The 18,503-nt window shown below is 38.8% G+C and overlaps 1 protein-coding gene across 4 annotated transcripts in view; it reads right to left on the bottom strand.

Annotated features, from left to right (window-relative positions):
- Positions 1-721: 721 nt before the first annotated feature.
- The window catches only part of MFSD14B (major facilitator superfamily domain containing 14B), a 122,577-nt gene continuing 104,795 nt past the window's right edge, over positions 722-18,503 (bottom strand). For all 4 annotated transcript variants that reach the window (XM_065908297.1, XM_065908298.1, XM_065908300.1 and 1 more), the window contains 4 exons: positions 6,668-6,780; positions 5,099-5,196; positions 3,207-3,349; positions 722-2,495 (listed from right to left, as the gene is read on the bottom strand). In XM_065908297.1, coding sequence (XP_065764369.1) covers positions 2,244-2,495; positions 3,207-3,349; positions 5,099-5,196; positions 6,668-6,780 — 606 coding nt within the window. In that variant the 3' untranslated portion in view covers positions 722-2,243. The remainder of the gene's footprint in view (positions 2,496-3,206; positions 3,350-5,098; positions 5,197-6,667; positions 6,781-18,503) is intronic.

Raw genomic sequence — 18,503 nt, 5'->3', positions numbered from 1 at the left:
GTAGCCCACTAGGCTTCTCTGTCCATGGGATTTTCCAGCCAAGAATAGTGGAGTGGGTTGCCATTTCCTTCCCCAGGAGATCTACCCGACCCAGAGATCAAACCCATAGTTCCTGAATCTCCTGAAGTGCAGACAGATTCTTTACCATGGAGTCACGTGGAAAGCCCAAAACTGAAACTCTATCCATTATATAATAACTTCCCACTTCCGTTTCCTCCAAGTCCTGGCAACCACTATTCTACTTTCTATGTGAATTTGACTAGATATTTCATATAAGTGGAATCATACAGTATTTGTCCTTTTGTGACAAAAATGAGTCCCGCTTATTTCACTTAGCATAACATCTTCAAGGTTCATCCATGTTGTAACATGTGTTACAATCCTTTGAAAGGCTGAATAATATTCATCTGTGTATATACCATATTTTATTTATCCACTCACACAACAATGGACACTTGAGTTCTTCACCTTTTGGCTACTGTGAATAATGCTGCTAATAAACATGGGTGTATAAGTAACTGTTTGTATCCCTGCTTTTTAAAAAATTTTTAAAAAGTTGTGAACTCATTTTGAAGATTTTGAAATGAAACTAATTTTGAAAATACACATATGTTTGCATTAGCTTAAGGACTAAAAACTTATTTTAGCTGAAAGTCACCCAAAGGAGAACCTAAAGATCAATGGTACCATTTGCTTTAAAGAAATACAAAACACATAAAAGTATCCATTGCAAATTTATTATGCATTAAGAAGCTTAACTTAAAAACCAACAGCATAGTAAAAAAAGATATGTTATCTTTGTTCATAGCAGAACAGGTTTCAAAATATATTTTCTTTTAAATGTATTCAGTCAGTACACAATCCTTTATAAAAGTTGTATATATATTTTTTCTGTCAATACTTTCATTATATTTATAAATACAAGATTTACACAGCACCCCATCAAAAAAAATTAAAACTCTTTATGCTATAGCTACGTATATTTCATACCTATAAAACTTTCAGAGGAGTGCTACGTTAAAGTTGGGCCCCAGTTAATGCTCCACTTACTCGTGCAGCAGAACACACATAAATCTAAAGTTTTCTTTGTCCATAAAACATCTGAAAAATTAGCAAGACACTTGTGAAACTGAGCTTCTTAAACCCATATTTTAGAAAGGGATTTGCTGTGCATATTTCCTATGAGATTCAAAAGGCAGGTAACAGATGAAAACAAAGGCTGAAAACAAATGCCTACATAAAACAGTTAAGGTGGGGATGTGATGAATGAGAAACACCGAAAAGCAGGACACAGGATATGTGGGTGGGAGTAAACAGTAATAAAACATGACCTGAGTCTAAATTTGGATATTAACCCCACTGGTATCCAGTTGCTAACTCTCATCTTCACTTAGGAATGTTTACATTGTTGAAAACGTTCTTACAAGCACCCTCCAATTTCTATGTTGCCACCAGAATGCTTGATGTATGTTTTTCTTCTGTAAAATCACCATGGATCTAACCAAGACATTAGGTCCAGGAATCTGAACTGCTAGTTCTTCATGATTTAGATTTATTAAAAATTTTTCCTTCCTCTGGTAAAGGTATTAAATAATACTAATCAGTATTGTTACTATCCAGAGGTATATATGCTGAATTTCATTCTAGCCAAGAATAGGAAGCAGAGAAGGAAAGGAGAGTAAGACTAGATTTTTGCTGATCTTAGAACAAAGGCAACAGATCCCTGACTGAGTGACTCCTGAAGCAGCCACTTATAAACAGCTATGGGATAAATGCACACAGTTCAGAGGAACAGAAGAGGAGAAAATAGGGGATTTTTTATCTTAAATTTTGTCAGAGACAGCAGTTGTATTACAATCCTGCACCTTTTGAAAAGGATATGATCACTCCAACACTGACATTACTAAAGGAAAGCCATCATTTCTACCACAGATGACTTCTTCTATTTGAGTCTCTGAATGTGGATCCCAGATAACTTTAAGAGTTGCATATTATTTGCAGGAAAGTATAACATTTCAAATCTTAATTAGTTCTAACATATAATGAAAGGAAAAGGAAAAGAATGGTGGAAAAGGAACAGGAGGAGGAAGGGGAGGAAGACGGAGGGATGGAGGTGGTTGCTTCTCAAACTCAGCCCTGAAGGAAGCCACTAGTATCTCCCCTCCAGCACCATGAAGTCTCCATGTGGTGTGGCTCCCCCATGACTCTCAGAGGTGGCGTCCACAGAATCCTTTCTGCAGAATTTACAGCTCAGTGCACTGATGCCCAGGCTCTTCAAGGGAAGAGAGCTCCCAGATGCTGCTGTCCTGAAGCAGTGGCTCAATGTCCTCATCACCGCCCCGTTCTGGAGTGTTGGCCAGGCTGCCACTGATACTGTTACTGTGTTTTTGAATTCCACTGCCTTTACTGTACTCAGGGATGAATACAGCAACCAGGAAAGACATAAAAACTATACACGCCCCAAACAAAAATGGCGGGCCTGGGATGACAGCTCCCTGGTGGGTGTGGAAGCAAATGAAGATGAAGAATTTGGTTAGCCTTTCAAAGTGAAATTAGTACTGGATAAACAAAAAAAATAAAAAAATAAAAACCACACCATTGAAAAGTGAGTTATTTTCTCATTAGCAAGTGTTCATTAACTGTCATGGCAAATTCTAACAAAGTCTGGTGTCTGGAATATAATGGAGGGTAATTAATCACTGCTTTGTGTACCACTTTCTGACAGCTTAACCAAACATGTAAGCAACAGCTGTTTAATCTTGCCTGTACATGTATGAGATCATGCAGCCTGTATACATAAGAACATTAACTCCAGTTTTGTACAGAAATCTATATTATACATAGACTGGAAGGAGGGAAGTAACAGCAAGTAAAAGGTAGAAAGAGCACTTTAGCTCCATTTGTAGCTGGAAGTTTAGGCCATTTCATCTTTTATTTGGCCTGAGTTTCACCAGAGGATAGCATTTTGACCAGAGAAATGATGTAGGTGAAAATAGAATCTGAACAAAGGCAGGACAAATATTTCACATAAGACATTATCACTGAAATGATCCCTCCCTAGTCCCAAGAAGCAATGAACACAACACTTACTGTTGTCAAACACAATAGTAGTATTATAAAACTAAGAACACTTTCCAAATTTAAGGTCACAAGATTTTGCTCTAATCAGATACAACTGTTAAAAACTAGGCTTATTACCAAATTACCTGTAGGGCAGCATTGTTAGACATCAATTCTGGTTCCAACTCAGTCAGTTCCACATGGAACATGTAGAATATGAAGCCATACAAGGCTGGTCCCAGCCCATTACAGAGTCCTCTTATTCCAGTTATGATACCCTGGGCAACTCCTAAGTCAGAACAAAGAGAAGGGAGCCAGTCTTCTCAGAAAAGCATCTCAAGATTGGAGACTTAAGAGCCCTTTCTTTCAAACTATAAAATACTGATTAAACTGGACTGAGTACCCATCATACTGATATCCATTCATCGTACAAATGTTTCCTTGTCCTTTTCTATGCCCTTATAATGCTGTCCTCACTATCTGTCCTAAGGATCTACAAGGATATGAAATGACACTGATGTTTCTAAAAATCCCTTTGAGGCTGAATTCCCCCTGAAAAACAGATCCTTCTATAAACAGGGAATGATAAAATGAAAAATTTTAATACTCTCAATTTATAGGCAATTTCTACTTTTTTGTGGATTGAGAGTTTCCTCTTCTACTTATTTAATGGTGCTTTTACAATAAAAATCTGTCCTTTGCCTCTTGTATCCCTGCCCAAGTGTCAGTCCATAGGGGTCCTGAATCTGTGCGCTTCCAGCACCTCCTGACAGATCCTGTTCCTCACAGTGATCGCTGTACTCCAAGTACACCCATACTGAAAAATCCCAGAAGTGTCAATTTCTAGGTATCTCTGGTGTCTCATGTGGCAGGTAAAAAATTAGCTTGAATCATGAGATGGATGTTTCTGTAAGTCAAAAACGGTCAAATATAATTCAACCTAATATACTGTGTTCTAATAAGTTTATATGCTGACATTTAGAAACATCTGTATAATACCATGTAAGCATAAAAAAACCCAAAGAAAATTCATGCAGTGAGAGACAAAGATAAGAGTCTCTTAGAGCCAAGGCAATGCCCATCCTTAGCTCATGCCTTTACTTCAACCACATCTCTCAAGGATGCAGTCAACTAAGTTACCATAACCAGGGTAACACACAGATTTGAGGTCTTCAAATGATACTGCTATATTTAAAATAGATAACCAGCATAGATCTGTTGTAAAAAAAAAAAATTAAAAAACAAAAGTAGATATGAGTAAAATGGCTAATTTCCAATGTGAAAAAAATAAGTGCAACCAATAAACTATCCTTTCCAATCTAGTTTTTTTTAATTGAAACTTTATAAAGATCTCCAAGACATAAAATTTTTTTTCTTCTAAAAATAGTCAGGTAAACCACTAAGTGATGGAGAAGGAAAATAATTTTAGCAGTAAGAAGTACCTGACAGGGAAGCCAGAGGCACAAGAAGGATGAAGAGTCTAGATATTTACAGTGCTACTCTACATAATCATCTTACTTTTGTCTCTTACTCTGCATCCAATTACCAAGAACTACACAGATTTATCTGCTCTTTATCAGCTCAAAGAATAATTTTCTAAACGGAGTAAATAATGGACTTTGAGTGATTCCAAATTAAAGAAACTTCAGTGATTACAAGTGATTAAATAAAGGACTCATGGTTTTTCTAGCTAGTCTATCATTATTGAACAGATATTTGTTAAAATATGAGTACAGCCTAGTAAATTCTGATGGTAACATAAAAGAAGAGTCAAAACTGAAAAGAGAAATTAGATAGTTATATTTCTAAGTATTCTGACTTGCTGTGTCCAGATTTCAAAAACGAGTATAAAATCAAAGCAGGAAGGAAAAGAGAATTTTCCTATTTGCCAATGTAAAGAGGTATGGTTGTTCAGCAGGGACCACACAGCTGTAACGTGTTTCTATGCTGATGTGGAAAGAGGCTCAGAGATGCTCATGCTCCTGGCAGGTACATCCCCACTGAGGGAAAGAAACAGTGAGGGGGACAGTGGCCTCACCTTGCTGATTTGACTCTGCATTCTGAGAGACGAGGGTACTGACTGCTGGAAACGTAATGCTGGACACGGCGGCCACAATCCCTGCTGCCCACATCATCCTGCAATGACAGGTCAGGCTGTGGTCAGGGGGCAGGCCAGCCCCAGTGACAGTGCTGTTCAGAGTACAAGTGGCAAAAGCACAAAATGCTTTCTGTTGTCTTGCATTAAGTTGTATTTATATTTTTCCTCTTTGAAAATTGTTTTTTTTTTTTTTAAACCTAGAAAGTTACACAGCACACTGTTAATACTAATACTGATCACTTCATGAGCTGGGAAAGCTTCATTTCTTTATCTTACCTGTCAAAATATGTTTTTCTTCCTGGTTTCTCTATTGCCATCTTTAAATGCAAGCTCAATGAAATTCAAAAGGATTTCTTGTTTCTATAAATCCACATTTTTTCTCACCAATTTCCCACTTTTCTCTTTGTACTTTTCAAAGGCTGACCTCCAAACTGCCCTTAGGCTGTTCAGTTTTTCACCCTCAATAAAGTGTTGTGTGCGACCAACAGAAAAAAACGGAGGCCTGAAGTTCAGGATGACATCTTGCAAACTTCCAAGTCTGCTTCCTTTAGACCTGCATCTCAGTGAAAGGAGACTATGTTCCTTTGAACTTATGTGTGTGTTAGTATTAAGCGTGAGTGTGAGCAAAGTCCAGTGCCAACTGAGCTAGAAACCTGTTTGGCCAGACTGTCTTGGGGATGACAAGAATAACCTTACTTAAAAGGAAAAACCCTTTAGGTTGATAGAATCAGCTGCTGAACCAAAGTTCATAGGACTAAAATTAAGGTTTCCAAGAACAAGAAGAATCTACCACTAACCACCTAAAGCATTTCAAGTTCTAAACTGTGTCCTTCGTTTTTGGTTGTAAAATAAGGACCAAGTCAAACATTTTAAATGAAGGTATGAACCGCAGTATTTGGTAACAGGCACATAAGAAAACTTGCCACACAACAAAACAGCACTCACTTCTTTTTACTTTTTCTTATTCCATAGGGCTTAATTTGACTTGCTGTCCTATTAACAGGAATCTAATTGTTAGAAGTAATAAGACTGCCTCTGGGTACAGAAGGTTTTGGAGGAGATCTTAGTGTTCATCCAACTCACATACTTTATATTATAAAGATTATGTCACTGTCCAATGTTACTCAGCTAATTATAGCAGTAAATCCTGCCATAATCAGTCATTTTCCCTTGTTTTCTTGTTTTGTTTTTGACTATACCTGCTGTCACCAAAAACTGACAAATATGTTTAACAATTAGGCATTAAACTTTTTTTTGGAGGGTTGGAGAAAGAGAAACATTGTTAAGTAACATCTCACTGAAAGCTTGCTGAGGTGGGTGAAGGCAATCTGTCTGAATAAAGTGGAATTATCTAGCTGTACCCTTCCTCAAACTAAGGCTAAAGAGTTTTTGAAATTTTGAATACACTATGCTAGTAAAATAACTCCTGCTTCTTTTGCATGAACACTCAGCTAATTGAAGCTCCTCTAAAAGATAAATCTGTCATGAGAATCTATCGGAGAGACTTACCATGCTTGAGATCCAAAACCGTACCAGGCTAGCTGGAACATCTGGAAGCCCAAACCAAGGAGAACAGTGTTCTTATTCCCTAATGCTCTCATCAAGCTAGTAAGAAAGACCGTCTGCAAAGCAAAGGGGATAATCATTAAAAATCATATAAGCACAGAGATTTGATGCAAGCTCTGTGAAAAAGCCCATTAATGGTGACCAAGAACCTCTAATTGTAGCCCACTTGACCTGAGACCTTGGAAACCACATAGAACTGATGCAGCTCTAAAAGCAGTGAAACTTCAAGGACTTCCCAAACTGACTTGGGCTCAGGGCCTCCAGCCTCCTCCCAAAGAATCTGTTTATGTGTTGCTTCTTGTTGTTCAGTCACTAACTTTTCGACCCCATGAACTGCAGCACATCAGACTTCCCTGTCCTCCACTACATCCCGGAGTTTGGTCAAACTCATGTCCACTGAGTCTGTGATGCCATTGAACCATCTCATCCTCTGTTGCCCCATTCTCCTCCTGTCTTCAATGTTTCCCAGTATCAGGGTCTTTTACAATGAGTTGGCTCTTTGTTATCAGGTGGCCAAAGTATTAGAGTTTCAGCTTCACTCCTTCCAATGAATATTCAGGGTTGATTTCCTTTAGGATTGACTGCTTTGACCTCCTTGTAGTTCAATTGGTGGGAGTTAACAGTTTCACAAAGTTGGATTGATACAAATATGATTTTAACAAATATAAAATGTGTTAGTCACTCAGTCCTATCCGAGTCTTTGCAACCCCATGGACTATAGTCTGCCAGCCTCCTCTATCCATGGAATTCTTCAGGCAAAGAATACCAGAGTGAGTTGCCATTCCCTTCTCCAGGGAACTTTCCTAACCCAGGAATTGAACTCGGTCTCTTGCACTGCAGGCAGATTCCTTACTGTCTGAGCCACCACTCTGCTAAAAAAGTAGTGAGATAGACTGAAAGGGGATAAGATAAAAGATGAATCTGGGCTAACTAACCAGAGTTAATATTAAAAAACAAAAAACAAAATCATAAGGAACTTGAAAGTTTAACATAATTTACATTGACTGATACAGTTAAAAAGTAAAAGGCGTTTATCTGAATGTATTCCTATGAGGTATATCTGTTCTAGTATTTTGGGAAAACAATTTTGTGGCATTCTCATTTCTCTTCCAGACAGACTTATCACAGAAGAGCGTTCCACATGGCCTACCCTGCTTTAAAACAGCATACAGCCTCATCATGAATCCCAGCCTTGTGGTGAAGGGGCCTGCATAACTCAGTGAAGCTATAAGCCATGCCCTGCAGGGCCACCCAACATGGATGGGTCATAGTGAAGAGTTCTGACAGAACATGGTCCACTAGAGGAAGGAATGGCAAACCCCTTCAGTATTTTTGCCTGGAGAACCTCATGAGCAGTATGAAAAGGCAAAAAGATATGACACCAGCAGATGAGCTCCCCCCAAGTTGGAAGGAATGCAGTATGCTACTGGGGAAGATCAGAGGGCAATTATGAATAGCTGCAAAAAGGATTAAGTTGGTTGGACAAAACAGGAATGACACTTAGCTGTGGATGTATCTGGTGATCAAAGAAAAGTCTGATGCTATAAAGAACAATACTGCATAGGAACCTGGAATGTTATGTTTATGAATCAAGTTGGACGTAGTCAAGCACAAGATGGAAGAGTGAACATCGACATTTTAGGAATCAGTAAACTAAAACGGACAGGAATGGGTGAATTTAATTCAGATGACCATTATATCTACTACTGTGGGCAAGAACCCCCTAGATGAAACGGGGTAGACCTTACAGTCAACAAATGAATCCAAGATGCAGTACTTGGGTGCAATCATAAAAACAATAAAATGATCTCAGTTCATTTTCAAGGCAAACCATTCCAATATCACAGTAATCCAAGTCTATGCCCCAACCACTAATGCTGAAGAAACTGGAGTCAAACAGTTCTCTGAAGACTTATAAGGCCTTCTAGAACTAACACAAAAAAAAGATGTCCTTTTCATTACAGGGGACTGGAATGCAAAAGTAGGAAGTCAAGAGATATCTGGAGTAACAGGCAAGTTTGGCTTTGGGAGTACAAAATGAAGCAGGGCAAAAGCTAACAGACTTTTGCTAAAAGAACACACTGGTCATAGCAAATACCCTCTTCCAACAATATAAGGGATGGCTCTACACATGGATTTCACCAAAGAGTCAATATTGAAATCAGACTGATTATATTCTTTGCAGCCAAAGATGGAGAAACTTTATACACTTAGCAAAAACAAGACCTGGAGTGGGCTGTGACTCAGATCATCATCTCCTTATTGTAAAATTCAGGCTTAAACTGAAGAAAGTAGGGAAAACCACTGAGCCATTCAGGTAAGATCTGAATCGAATCCCTTATGATTATACAATGAAGATAATGAATAGATTCAACAGATCTGATAGAGTGACTACAGAACTATGGATGGAGGTTTGTAACACTGTGCAGGAGTCAATGACCAAAACCATCTCAACAGAAAAAGAAATGCAAGAAGGCAAAGTGGTTGTCTGAGGGGGCTTTACAAATAGCTGAGGAAAGGAGAGAAATGAAAGGCAAGGGAGAAAGGGAGAGATATAACCAATTGAATGCAGAAAATAGCAAGGAGAGATAAGAAGTCTTTGTCTCAGTACATCAGCAAATTTGGAAAACTGAGCAGTGGCCACAGGACTGGAAAAGGTCAATTTTCATTCCAATCCCAAAGAAGGGCAATGTCGAATAATGTTCAAACGACCATACAATTGCACTCATTTCACATGCCTGCAAGGTTAGGCTTAAAATCCTTCAAGCGAGGCTTCAGCAGTACATGAATCAAGAACTTCCAGATGTTCAAGCTGGGATCAGAAAAGGCAGAGGAATGAGAGATCAAATCGCCAATACTTGATGGATTATAGAGAAAGCAAGGGACTTCCAGAAAAACATTTACTTCTGCTTTACTGACTATTCTAAAGCCTTTGATTGTGTGGAAAACAGCAAACTGTGGAAAATTCTTAAAGAGATGGGAATACCAGATCACCTTACCTGTCTCCCAAGAAACCTGTATGAAAGTCAAGAAGCAAATTTAGAATCAGACAGGGAACAACTGACTGGTTCCAAATTGGCAAAGAAGTTTGTCACCCTGCTCATTTAATTTATATGCCAAGTATATCATGAGAAATGCTGAGCTTGATGAATCACAAGCTGGAATCAAGACTGCTAGGAGAAATATCAACAACCTCAGATATGCAGAAGATACCACTCTAATGGTAGGAAAGCAAAGAGGGACTAAAGAGCCTCTTGATGAGAGTGAAAAAGTTGGCCTGAAACTCAACATTAAAAAAACTAAGATCAAGCCATCCAGTCCCATCATTTCACAGCAAATAAAAGGGGAAAAAATGGAAACAGTGACAGATTTTATTTTTTTGGGCTTCAAAATCACTGCGGACAGTGACTGTAGCCATGAAATTAAAACACATTTGCTCCTTGGAAGGAAAGCTATGACAACCCTAGACAGCGTTTTAAAAAGCAGAGACAATGCTTTGCTGACAAAGGTCCGTATAGTCAATGCTATGGTTTTTCTGTAGTCACATATGGATGTAAGTTGTGTCATAAAGAAGACTGGGCACTGAAGAATTGATGCTTTCAAATTTGGTGCTGGAGAAAACTCTTCAGAGTCGCTTGAACTGCAAGGAGATCAAACCAGTCAATCCTAAAGGACATCAACCCTGGATATTCATCGGAAGGACCGATGCTGAGGTTGAAGCTCCAATACTTTGGACCCCTGATAGGAAGAGTCAACTCACTGGAAAAGATCCAGATACTGGGAAGACTGAAGGCAAAAGGAAAAGGGGGCTGCAGAGCATGAGATGATTAGATAGCATCACTGACTCAATGGACATGAATTTGATCAAACTCTTGGAAATAGTGGAGGACAGAGGAGCTTGCATGCTGCAGTCCACAGGGTCATAAAAGGTTGGACATGACTTAGCAACTGAACAACATAGCTATTTCAGGGAAACAGCCTCTCTGCAGTCCCATACAATACAGTGAATGTACCCATGCATATCAGTGAATTAACTCGAAGCACATATGCCCTTTTTGTGGTCCTGTATTTATAAAAGATGGGGGAATATTTAATTGTTGTTCAGTTGCCTAGTCATGGTCACACTCTTTGCAACCTCATGGACTACAGCACACTAGCCTCCCTGCCCCCCACCATCTCCTGAATTTGCCCAAGTTCATGTCCACTGCATTGGTGATGCCATCCAGCCATCCATCCTCTGATGCCGTCTTTTACTTCTGCACTCAATCTTTCCCAGCATGAGGGACTTTTTCCAATGAGTCTGCTGGGCACATCAGATAAGCAAATACTGGAGTTTCAGCTTCGGCACCAGTCCTTCCAAAGAGGATTCAGGGTTGATTTCCCTTAAGATTGATTTGTTTGATTTCCTTGCTGTTCAAGGGACTCTTAGGAGTCTTTTTCAGCACCATAGTTGGAAGGTATCAGTTATTTGGTGCTCTGTCTTCTTTACAGTCTAGCTCTCACAACTGTACATGATCACTGGGGAGTCCACAGCCTTGACTATACGGACCTTTGCCAGCAGGGTGATGTCTCTGCTTTTCAACATGCTGTCTACATTTGTCACTGCTTTCCTGCCAAGAAGCAAACGTCTTCTGATTTCATGGCTGCAGTCACCATCTGCAGTGATTTTAGAGCCCAGGAAGAGGAAATCTCTCACTACTTCCACCTTTTCCCCCTCTAATTGCCATGAAGTAATTACATATTATCCTAATGTACTGACTTACCACACTTCTTCAGTTTTGTGGATAGCAAAAATTGTAATATTTACAAATTTTCACTTCTGTTTTTCCCTTTCACTATTTTTCAGTATTAAAATAATATTGAAACATTCTTCTGGTTAATTTCAGAATAGTGGAGAAAGACTGTGGTTGGTGGCTGTAAAAGCAAATTTTTATGTGCCAAACCAATGCATTAGGGGTAACCACACATATTCTAAAAACCACTAGAAATTTCTATTAAATTCCAAAAGGAACAAGATGGTGGAGGAGTAGGTGTATGTGGAGTACATCTCTCTTCATGGATACATCAGGAACACACCTTCAGACACAGAAGTACTTGCAGAACACCAGCTGAGAGCAGACAGGAGGACCTGACCAATGGAAAAGAACATATAGAACCACACAAAACTCAGCAGGACAAAGCAACTATCGGGGAAAACTGGAGTGTTAGTAGGACTAGATCTGTCCTCGGCAGGTGGGGAACTGAAGCAGGAGTCCGATCCCCACATCAGGGCAATTATCTGAGTCAGAGGAGAAACATTTAAGGCTGAGAGTGAAGCAGCTGATCTGTGGCAGCCTAAATGGAATGAGAATCAGACTGTCCTTGCTGCAGCCATATATACCCTGGACAGGGATGCAGGTCCCCTGGAAGGCACAGCAGCTGGGAGTTGGAGTTAAGGGATTGCAGAGCAATCCCAGGGCAAGCGCTGCTATTGACGGCAGAGACACAGGCTGAGGGGCTGTGAGGGAGGAGTCTGTGGTGGGAAATGCCTGTGGAGGAAAGCAGGCAGCCATGGATGCTGAGTTACGCCTACAGGGTGAAGCCATCACCAAAGCCCTCTCTCCCCACACACCAGCATCAGCACAGAACAATAGAGAGGCTGGCCCATCAAGTGCCTGACGCACTGAACTACAGAGTAGGACCCCACCAAGGGGCCCCTCAGTGTGCCTGATGTGTAGAACAGAGAAGGACCCCAGGCAAGGGAGCCCTCTAAGTGCACGAATGGATGGAGCTACAGAGAAAGAATATCTAAAGCAGCCTTCTGATCACCAGCTGCCAGAGGCTTGAAGAGAGACTCTGATAGGGTCATAACTCCTGTGACTGAGGCAGTCCATATCCTTGCACACTGGCGCTGCCAAGGTCCATGGGAACTGGGCAGATGAGCCACCTTCATGCTCAACCCTCAATGGGCCGAGTTGTCTTGCATCTATGAACATGGGATTGCTTTGGTTGTGTCCAACTCTTTTTGACCCTGTGGACTGTGGGCTTCTCTGTCAGGGGGGTTCTCCAAGTGAGAATACTGGAGTGTATTGGCCTATACTGGTTGTCATATCCTTCTAGAGCACTATATTCCTGCTGCCCTACACACCAACTCCCCTGAGTACCTGGTGCTGCCAGAGCCCCTAAGACCCAAGCAGCTGCACCACCTCCACACCTGGCCCTCACAGGGGCAAACCCAAGTCCTCCAGGGCAGCCTCAGGAGCAAACCCCAGTGGAAGACCCATTCGCAGTGGTGGAAATAAAACCACAATTGAAACGGGGGGAAGTGTGGCTAAGGCGGAAGACCCAAAACCTTCCCACCAGCTGTATAAGCTGCAGATTAAATCCACATGATCAACTAGGCAGATTCTGTGCCTATGGAATATAAAAAAGGTCACTGAGAGCTCCCACAAAAAATAACGCACTAGTTCTGACAGCTGTGAACATTTGAGGCAAGAATACACAGCAGTAGGACCAGATTAGAGTCTGAGCTGCCCCACAGCAGGTTCAGAGACCAGAGCAATGTTGAGGGCATCTCACAGAGGTGAAGTGAACTATGACTCCCAGCAAGGGAAAGGATGCTGACAGCAGGTACTCAATGGATACATTTATTATTCTTATATTTTGATTAGCTCTGTAGTTTCTTTTGGATTCCCCCCTCCCTTCTTTCCCTCCCTCTATTGTAGTTGTCAATTTTATTAGCAATATGAAACCTAATTAAGTTTTTGAGTTTTTCTTTCAATCACACTTAATCACACTTTTTTATTGCTGTTATAAACGTCTGGGTCTACATTGGCCTTTTGCACTTTTGTGGTGTTTTTTTTTTTTTTTTTCTTCTCTTTTTCCTCTTTTTATAATTTTAGCTTAAAAAATTTTTAAACCTATTATCTTTTCTACATTCATTCCTTTGTTTGCTTTTCCTACTGTTCTTTTCCCCTTGAACTTAACCTTTACTATATATATAAATCTTTTTTATCTACCTCTATTTAACTTTACCTTTCTATTCTTTGTTTCTTTCTTTTTCTGACCATATTTGTTAGTTTTGTTCTTATTGCTTTATTCCCCAGTTGGTATCTTGCTTTAGTTTTGTTGTCCAGTTTGTGCTCTAGTTAGTTTTGTTCTTAACTGGTAGATATCATTTTTGGTTTCCTTTGTTCACCAGGTCAATCTACTGTAATTTATTTCTATTGGATGTTTTTGATTTTGCTCATGCGTGTATATGTATATGTGTATACTCCATTATGCTAATTAATCTTTGCTTGATCTTGTAACAGGCATTTGTGTGGGGTTCATCTTTGGTATATCATTTGTGGCATTTGTTTTAATACCATTTAGCACCATAAAAACCCACCTATGGAATCTCTGTTCTGGTCAGAGATCGAGCCTTGTGCCTTCGGAGCGGGAGCACTGACTCCAAGACCCTAGACTACCGGAGAGCTCCTAACCCTAGGGTGTATCAAATAGTAAGAATTCCCACAAAGGAAACCACTTGAATACAAGAACCAGCATCACCCAACCACCAGTAGCATTCTGTGCAGGACACCTGATCCAAACAACAAACGAAACAATACAAACCCAATCATCAGCAGATAGGAGTACCAACTCACTCAGCCTTGCCCATCAGAAAAGAAAAGAATTCAGAATAATGATAGCAAAGATAATCAAAAACTTTGAAAACAGAATGGAGAAAATGCAAGAATCAATTAACAAAGACCCAGAAGAATTAAAGAATACACATACAGAGACAAACTACACAACTACTGAAATTAAAAACACTTTAGAAGGAATCAATAGCAGGATATCTGAAGTAGAAGACTGGATCAGTGAGTTGGAAGAGAAAATGGAGGAAATAACTTCTGAAGAGCAGAAAAGTAAAAAGAATGAAAAGAACTGAGGATAGTCACAGAAACTTCTGGGACAATATCAAACACACCAACATTCAAATTATAGGAGTCTCAAAAGAAGAGAAAAATAAACGGGATGAGAAAATTTGGAAAATTTCCCCAACATGGAAAGGGAAATAATCAAATTCAAGAAGAGGTGCAAAGAGTCCCATACAGGATAAACCAAGGAGAAACACACCTAGAGACATACTAATCAAACTAAAATTGATTAAACACAAGGAAAGAATATTAAAAGCAGCAAGGGAGAAGCAACAAGTAACATACAAGTGAAACTCCATACGTTTTAACAACTGATCTTTCAGCAGAAACTCTGCAGGCCAGAAGAGAATGGCAGGATATATTTAAAGTGCTAAGAAGGAAAAATCTACAACCAAGACCACTCTGTCCGGTAAGGATCTCATTCAAAATTGACGGAGAAATCAAAAGCTTTTCAGACAAGTAAAAGTTAAGAGAATTCAGAACCACCAAACCAGTTTTACAACATATATTAAACATATACTTATATAGTCAGGAAATGTAAGAGAAGATAAGGAACCGCAAAAACAAACCCCAAACAATTAAGAAAATGGCAATAGGAACAAATATATCAACAATTACTTTAAAAGTAAATGGATTAAATACTCCAACCAAAAGACACAGACTGGCTGAATGGATATAAAAATAAGACCCAAATATATGCTGTCTACAAGAAACCCACTTCAGACCTGAAGACACATATAGACTGAAAGTGAGAGGATGGAAAATATATTCCATGCAAATGTAAAACAAAACAAAGCTGGAGTAGAAATCCTTATATAAGACAAAGCAGTCTTTAAAGAATATTACAAGAGATAAGAAAGGACACTACAGATAAATCAAGGGATCAATCCAAGAGGAAGACATAACAATTTTTAATATCTATGCACCCAACATAGGAATACCTCAATACGTAAGACAAACACAAACAGACATAAAAGGAGAAATTGACAGTAACATAATAAAGTGGGAGACTTTAACACTCAACTTACAAAATGGACAGATCAACAAAACAGAAAATTAATAAGGAAACACAAATCTGAAATGATACATTAAATGAGATGGACCTCATTGATATCTTCAGGACATTCCATCCAAATGCAGACGAATACACCTTCTTCTCAAGTGCACATGGAACATTCTCCAGGACAGACCATATCTTGGGTCACATATCAAACCTCAGTAAATTCAAGAAAACTGAAATCATATCAGTGTCTTCTCTGACCACAGTGCTATGAGACTAGATTTCAATTAAAGAAAAATACTGTAAAAAACACAAACACACGGAGATTAAACAATACATTTCTAAATAAGCAACATGTTACTAAAGAAATCAAAAGGGAAATCAAAACATTCATAGAAACAAATGACAATGAAAACATGACAACTCAAAACCTATAGGATGCAGCTAAAGTAGTTCTAAGAGCAAAGTTTATAGCAATACAATCCTACCTCAAGAAACAAAAACATCATATAGACAACCTAATGTTACACCTAAAACAACTGGAGCAAGAACAAAAAGAGAATCCCCCAAAAGTAGCAGAAGGAAAGAAATAATAAAAGATCAGAGCAGAAGTAAATGAAAAAGAAATGAAAGAAACAATAGTAATGATTAATAAAACTGAAAGCTGGTTCTTTGAGAGGATAAACAAAGTTGACAAACCTTTAGCCAGACTCATCAAGAACAAAAGAGAGAAATATCAAATCAACAAAATTTGAAATGAAAAAGGAGGTTACAACAGACAATGCAGAAATACAAAGGACTGTAAGACACTATTATGAACAAACAAATGGCAATGAAATGGATAACCTGGAGGAAATGGACAGATTCTTAGAAAAGTTCAATCTTCCAAGAATGAACCAGAAAGAAAGAAATTATGAACAACCCAATACAAGCACTGAAATCGAAAATGTGATAAAAAAATCTCCCAAAAACCAAAAGCCCAAGACCAGATGGCCTCATAGGTGAATTCCATCAAATGTTAGAGAAGAGCTAATGCCTATCCTCCTAAAACTCTTTCAAAAAATTCCAGAGGAAGGAACACTTCCAAACTCACTCTTCGAGGCCACCATCACCCTGATACCAAAACCAGACAAAGACAATACACAAAAAAGAAACCTACAGGGCAATATCACTGATGAACATAGATGCAAAAATCCTCAAAAAAATTTTAGCAAACAGAATTCAAGAACACATTAAAAAGCTCATACACCATGATCAAGTTGGGTTTATTCCAGGGATGCAAGGATTCTTCAATATATGCAAATCAATCAATATGATACACCATATCAACAAATTGAAAGATAAAAACCATATGATCATATCAACAGGTGCAAAGAAAGTCTTTGAAGCAGAGAAAGTCTTTGACAAAATTCAGCACCCATTAATGATTAAAATTCTTCAAAAAAAATGAGCACAGAAGGAATCTACCTCAATATATTAAAGGTTACATATGATAAGCCCACAGCAAACATGATTCTCAATGGTGAAAAACTGAAAGCATTCCCTGTAATATCAGGAACAAGAAAAGGGTGTCCACTTTCACCACTATTATTTGTATTTTTTAAGCCTTAGGTACAGCACTCAGAGAAGAAAAAGGAATAAAATAAATCCAGGTTGGAAAAGAAGTAAAAGCTCTCACTGCAGATGACATGATAGTATAAACAGAAAACCCTAAAGATACTACAAGAAAATTACTCTAGCTAGACAGTGCATTTAGCAATGTTGCAGGGAAAAAAATCAATACAATAAAATCACTTGTATTTGTATATACTAATAATGAAAAATCAGAACAAGAAATAAAGGGATCAATCCCATTCACCATTATAACAAAAAGAATAAAACATCTAGGAATAAACCTACCTAAGGAGACAAAAGAACTGTACACAGAAAACCAGACACGGATTAAAGAAATCAAAGACGACATAAACAGATGGAGAGATATTCTATGTTCCTGGATAAGCCAAATCAATATTGTGAAAATGACTATACTACCAAATGCAATATACAGATTCAATGTGATCCCTATCAAATTATCAATGGTATTTTTAACAGAACTAGAACAGAAAATTTCACAATTCATATGGAAACACAAAAGACCCCGAGTAGCTAAAGCAGTCTTAAGAAAGAAAAATGGAGCTAGAGGAATCCACATTCCTAACTTCAGATTATACTACAAAGCTACAGTCATCAAGACAGTATGGTATTGGCACCAAAACAGAAAGACAGACCAATGGAAGAAGATAGAAAGCCCAGAAATAAACCCATGCATCTGTGGGTACTTTATTTTTGACAAAGGAGGCAAGAACATACAATGAGGCAAAAACAGTGTCTTCATGAAAAGTGGTGCTGGGAAAACTGGACAGCTACATGCAAAAGAATGAAATTAGAACACTTCCTAATGGCATCTGGTCCCATCACTTCATGGCAAATAGATGGGGAAACAGTGGAAACAATGGCTGACTTTATTTTTTGGGGATCCAAAATCACTGCAGATGGTGATTGCAGTCATGAAATTAAAAGATGCTTACTCCTTGGAAGGAAAGTTATGACCAACTTAGACAGCATTATTAAAAAGCAGAGACGTTACTTTGTCAACAAAGGTTCATCTAGTCAAGGCTATGGTTTTTCCAGTAGTCATGTATGGATGTGAGAGTTGGACTGCGAAGAAAGCTGAAAGCCAAAAAATTGATGCTTTTGAATTGTGGTGTTGGAGAAGATTCTTGAGAGTCCCTTGGACTGCAAGGAGATCCAACCAGTCCATCCTACAGGAGATCAGTCCTGGGTGTTCATCAGAGGGACTGATGCTGAAGCTGAAACTCCAATACTTTGGCCACCTGAT

Source organism: Muntiacus reevesi, chromosome 17 (assembly GCF_963930625.1).
Source record: "Muntiacus reevesi chromosome 17, mMunRee1.1, whole genome shotgun sequence".
Lineage (NCBI taxonomy): Eukaryota > Metazoa > Chordata > Mammalia > Artiodactyla > Cervidae > Muntiacus > Muntiacus reevesi.
This window is presented reverse-complemented; position numbering and strand designations above follow the sequence as displayed.